Source organism: Pteropus vampyrus, unplaced genomic scaffold (genome assembly GCF_000151845.1).
Source record: "Pteropus vampyrus isolate Shadow unplaced genomic scaffold, Pvam_2.0 Scaffold448, whole genome shotgun sequence".
NCBI classification, from domain to species: domain Eukaryota; kingdom Metazoa; phylum Chordata; class Mammalia; order Chiroptera; family Pteropodidae; genus Pteropus; species Pteropus vampyrus.
The window spans coordinates 299458-305565 of record NW_011889229.1 but is presented as its reverse complement, the minus strand read 5'-3'; the positions used below and the strand labels follow the sequence as shown (position 1 = coordinate 305565).

Sequence of the window (6108 nt, the reverse complement as noted above, 5' to 3'; positions counted from 1 at the left end):
TTTGTTTTATTGATGATAGCCATTCTGACAGGTGTGAGGTGATATCTCATTTTGGTCTTAAATTACATTTCTCTGAAGGTTAGCGACCTTGAACATCTTTTCATACGTCTATTAGCCATCTGTATTTCTTTGGAGAAGTATCTGTTCTGGTCTTCTGCCCATTGTTTAATTGCATTGTTTGCTTTTTTGTTGTTGAGTTGTGTAAGTTCTTTATATATTTTTGGATATTAACCCCTTATCAGATATGTCATTAGTGAATATCTTCTCCTAGTCAGTTGTCTTTTTGTTTTGTTGATGGTTTCCTTCACTGTACAAAAACTTTTTAGTTTGAGGTAGTCCCATTTATTTTTTCGTTTCCCTTGCCCGAGGAGATATATCTGAAAAGAAGTTCCTGTCAGTAAGATCAGCGTTTACTGCCTATATTTAAGTATTCTTGACTTACTACTTTCGACTATGAATCCTCTGATATTTAGGATTTGATTTTCAATTCAATACTTCTCCACTTTTTTTACATCTTCGAACCACTTTGCAGCATGAATTCTCTGGTGTACTGAAGTGGATACTGTGGACAAAGGCCTTTCATCACACATTAGGAATGTAGAATTTCTCCCCAGTAAGCATTTTCCGATGTGCAGTGAGACTGTAGGTTCAGCTACAGGGTTTCTTACATTTTTTCCAGTTTTTAAATGCTTTCTCTCCATTATGAATTCTCATGTGTCGAGTAAGCTGTGAACAGTGAATGAAGGCATTGTCAGTCTCTACATTTGTAAGGCTTCTCTCCAGTATGAATTCTGTCATGCTGCGTAAGGTGTGAACGCCGATTAAAGTCTTTACCACATTTTTCACATTTGTAAGGCTTCTCTCCATTATGAATTCTCTGATGTTCAGTAAGTTTTGATCGCTGGTTAAAGGCTTTGCCACATTCTTTACACTTGTAAATCTCTCCAGTATGAATTCTCTCATGTTGAGTAAGATGTGAATGCTGAGTAAAGGCTTTGCCACAAATTTCGCATTTGTAAGGCTTCTCTCCAGTATGAATTCTCTCATGTTGAATAAGATGTGAACGCTGAGTAAAGGCTTTGCCACAAATTTCACATTTGTAAGGCTTCACTCCGGTATGAATTCTCTCATGTTGAGAAAGTTTTGAGGGCCGGTTAAAGGCTTGGCCACATTCTTTACATTTGTAGGGCCTCTCTCCAGTATGAATTACCTCATGTTCAGTAAGATACGAACGCCGATGAAAGGCTTTGCCACATGAGTCACATCTGTAAGGTTTGTCCCTAGTATGAATCGTCTGGTGTTGAGTCAGCATTGAGGACTGCTTAAAGGCTCTGCCACATTCTCTACATGTGTAACTCTCTCTAGTGTGAATTATCTCATGTTCAGTAAGATATGAACGCTGAGTAAAGGCCTGGCCACATTCTTTACATTTGTAAAGCTTCTCTACAGTATGAATCATCTCGTGTTCAGTAAGATCTGAATGCTGATTAAAGGCTTTGCCACATTTTTCGCATTTATAAGTCTTCTCTGTACTATGAATCTTCTCGCGTGCAGTAAGACGTGGATGCCGACTAAAGGCTTTGCCACATTTTTCACATTTGTAAGGCTTCTTGCCACTATGAACTCTCTGATGTTGAGTAAAACATGCACGCCAAAAAAAGGCTTTACCGCATTGTCTACATTTGTAAGATTTCTCTCCAGTATGAATTAGCCGATGTTTGGCAAGAACTGATCGCTGATTAAAAGCTCTGCCACATTCTTCACATTTGTAAGGTTTCTCTCCAGTATGAATTACCTCGTGTCTACTAAGATATGCACGCTGAATAAAGGCTTTACCACATTCTTTACATCTGCAAGGCTTCCATCCACTATGAATTCTCTCATGCTTACTAAGATATGAACGTTGAGGAAAGGCCTTACCACATACTGTACATGTGTAAGGCCTCTCTCCAGTATGGACTTTCTCATGTCTATTTAGACTCGATAATTGACTGAAGACTCTTCCACACCGATTACATTTGTAAGGTTCCTCTTCGGTACGAATGTCCTCATGAGATTGGTTCAAAGACTCGACACATTCACTACATGTGTTTATCTTCTCTACAATATGACTATTCTGATGTATAATGAGATTTGAACTTTGATCAAAGACTTTTCCACATGTATAAGGATTCTCTAAAAACTGAGTTCTCTGACTTTTCTTAGGATCTGACCTTTGGTTCAAGTTTTCCCAAGATTCACTGAATTGATAACTTCTCTGTCTGTTACACGTACTCTGGTCATCATTGAAGACAAAAAGGCCTTTAGTGAGGGCTCAAATGTCATTAAACATGTAAAGCTGTTTCCAATTACCCCATGACACCTACTGAACCATGACGGTTGTATGAACACCCCCCGCCACACACATTCACAAAAACTATAACTTTGGAACGAGGGATGATTTCTCCATGGGAGAATAATGAATCCCTGGTTAACGACTTGTCGAATTCATCACATTTAGAATTTCTATCTTTATTATGAAATCTGATATTGAGAAAAGTGGGACTAAATGTTTAATCCCATCCTACATTTGAAATGACACAAAAAAATTATCCACACCACATATAAGGTAACCTCCCAGATAGTCCACATTTCCTTTCAGAGAATATAGATAGATAGATAGATAGATGGATAGATATCTTTATATATATATATGATATGATATAGATAGATCTATCTATCTATCTATCTATCTATCTATCTATCTATCTATATTCTCTGAAAGGAGAATATATCTTTTCTAAAGATATATATATATATAGATAGATAGATAGATAGATATTATATATATATAAAGATATCTATCTATCTATCTATATATCTTTAGAAAACTGTTTACCGTCTTCACATTCAGAAACACATTGTTCTGCAAACGTAACTGCCTTAAAGGGATGGTTTTCCCAAGATGCATTGCCCTTCACACTCCCTCTCCCATTCCCAGTCTCCATTCGGTGTAAATTCTCAAGGCTCCACCTTCCATATCTTACCAGTAGCATTTTGTGGACTGGATCTTCTATGCTTGGCTTTGGCAACAAGCCTTGGGTATCATCAGAAAACAGAACAAAAAGATACCAAATAAATTATCATTCTTACTGCACTTTAAATTCTAATGCACAAATAAAACACTGATGACAAGACTGAGCAAGATGGCATAAGAGTAAACACTAGAACCTCGCTCCTCCATGAAGATGTGAACTTAGCAACAATTACTGACCCGATGGCCTTTTAGAGGACTCCAGAAACCAGGTGGGAGTTCCCAGCATGCCCAGGATAACAAACTATGAGGAAAGTCACATCAAAGCTGCTCACCCTACCTGGCGCGCCATTGCAATACTGTGAGGAGACCCCGGTTCCCAGTTTCTTCTCAGGAGACAAAGAGATAAATGCATTGTATGTTCAATAGTCTGGCTTTTCCCAAGTTGCCTGAGGGATTCATTTACCTTCTGTATGACACCGAGTGCTAAGGGAATGGCAGTACAGTATGCATGCAGTGCAGTGGCTGCTAAGAAGAATGACTAAGTGTTCAACACCAGAAAATGCAGTACTAAAGACAGACATCGAGGACAGGAAGATACCATGAGCTCTCCAGAAGAAACGGAAAATATTTTCAACTGGAAAATCACGCGCAAAAAATACAGAGTGTACACAATCCAGAACCGGTCTGACGGGCCTTAAAATTTCTCACACAGCTGCCTGTTATCCTGTGTTCTCCTGTATAAGGCAAGTCCATAAAGCCTGGGACGGTGGCTGTTTCTTCTCTCAAATCTCAAGAAAAGATCACAGGGCATACAAGAAAGCAAAAACAAAAACATGGTCTAATCATGGACTAACTCTCCAGAAATAGGCCCTAAATCAATGGAGGCCTATTCATTACCCGACCCAGAACTCAAAATATATTTTATGATTTTATAATGTTTTACATTATCCCAAATGTAACCACAAAAAAATACCTACACCATACACATAAAAACAAACTAAGAAATCAAAGCATGCCACTACCAAACAGAATCAAAGAAATACAATGGAACACACTTGAGAGGAAAAGTGGGAAAAAGAGCTACAAAAATGTGCAAAAAACAACTTTAAAATGGTTATACTAGTTCATCCCTGTCAGTAATCACTTTAAAGCAGATGAATCTCCCCCAATCAAAAAACATAAGCTGGCCGAATGGATTAAAACATAAAATCCAACTACCTTCTGCCTACAACAGACTTTGGATGTGAGGACACACACATTTAACTATTATGGTGGGGAAAAGTATTCCATGCAATAACCAATAAAGGCCACCGATGGCCAAACTAATATCAGACAAATGCATGGTGTAAAAAAGTGTCACAAAACAATGAAGGACATTATAAAATGATAAAAGAGTGAATTAAACAGAAAGCTATAACGAATATATTACGAACATGTAAAAATTGGTAGAGCCGAAAAGAGTATGGGGTGTCCTCAAAAAATTACAAGCAGAACACCATACAACCGAGAAATTCCACTTCTGGGCATTTGTCCAAAGAATATGAAAACACTAATTCAAAGGATATATATGCACCCCTAAATCCACTGCAACAGTTTTTTACAATAGATAAGATACAGAAGTAACCTAAACATCCTTTGAAAGACCAATGGCTTAAAAATTATGTGATAAACATATACAATGGAATATTATTAAGCCAAGAGCAAGAAGAAAAATATGCCAGTGGCAACAACATGGATGGTAGAGTGGTATAAAGGTCTAGTTATAAAATGAGTAAGGCATGGAAATGTAACGTGCAACATAGGAAATATAGTCAATGACATTGTACTACCTTTGTAAGGTGACAGATAGTTACTAGTCTTAGAGTTGTGATTACGTCATAAGATTTATAAATGAAGAATCACTATGTTGTCCCTTTTTTTCTTTTTCTTTCTTTTTTTTTTAGGCAAGGCAACCCTTGGTTGACTTCACAGATTGCAAGGACCTTGTCAGCATACAACCCCTTATTTTATTTATTTATTTATTTATTTATTATGTCTACAGCACCTGGTCTTCCTAGGTAGTCTCCTATCCAAGTACTAACCAGGCCCGACCCTGTTTAGCTTCCGAGATGAGATGGGATCGGGCTTGTTCAGGGTGGCATGGCCATAGACAAGTGTTTTATTTGTCAATCCGCATTAAGTTTTGAACTCTCATGTTTCAAATCAAATATTAAGGAAAAAAACAAACAAGTCGGTCATCAAGAGCACAAAATGAGAAGCCATACACTGAGAGAAATTTCTGGCAAAAGACACACCCATAAAAAACAATGCAAAACATACAAAGAACTCTCCACACTCAACAGTGAGAAAACTACTAGCCTGATGGAAAACTGGGCCAGGGACCTTAACAGACACCGCACTAGAGAACACAAACAGATGGCAAAGCAGTACTTAAAAAGATGCTCCACATCACGTCACTAGGGAAATGCATAAGAAAACCCTGAGAATTAAACGAACAAACAGCAAATGAAAACTATACCACAAACCCAGCAGAAAGGCCAGTGACCAGAGCACCGACAACATCGAGTGCTGGTGAGGATGTGGAGAAACAGGAACTCTTGCTCATGGCTGGTGGGAATGCACAACGCCACAGCCACCTGGGGAGATGGACGGGTGCTTCTGACTGAACATTCTATCACCATATGACCCAGTAATTGTGCTCCTGAGTGTTTACCCAAAGACTTGAAAACTTTGATCCACACGAAAGCCCGTATGTTAATGTTTATAGCAGCTTCATTCATAATTTCCAAACTTGGAAGCAACCAAGATGTCAGTCGAGAAGTGAATAATTGTGGTAGACAGACAATAGACTGTTACTCAGCACTATATAGAAATAAGCTATCAAGCCAAGAATACACGTGGACGACTCCCAGATACATATTAAGTGAAAGAAGCCAATCCGAAAAGGCTCCATACTGTAGGATTCCAACTCTATGACATTCAAATAAAGACAAAACAATGGGAGACAGTGAAAAGATCACAGGTTGCTGGGATTTAGAAGAGACGAGCAAGCAGAGCACAGAGAATATACAGGGCCAAGAAACTAGTCTGTA

The 6108-nt window shown here is 38.3% G+C and overlaps 1 protein-coding gene and 1 pseudogene across 1 annotated transcript in view; both read right to left on the bottom strand.

Annotated features, from left to right (window-relative positions):
• Positions 1–681: 681 nt before the first annotated feature.
• LOC105306604 (zinc finger protein 665-like) overlaps positions 682–6108 on the bottom strand; it is a 37377-nt gene continuing 31950 nt past the window's right edge. Inside the window, 1 exon segment of the mRNA XM_023524162.1 lies at positions 682–2029. Within this exon segment, the coding sequence (XP_023379930.1) occupies positions 752–2029 (1278 nt within the window). The 3' untranslated portion in view covers positions 682–751.
• LOC111732367 lies at positions 5049–5167 on the bottom strand (annotated as a pseudogene).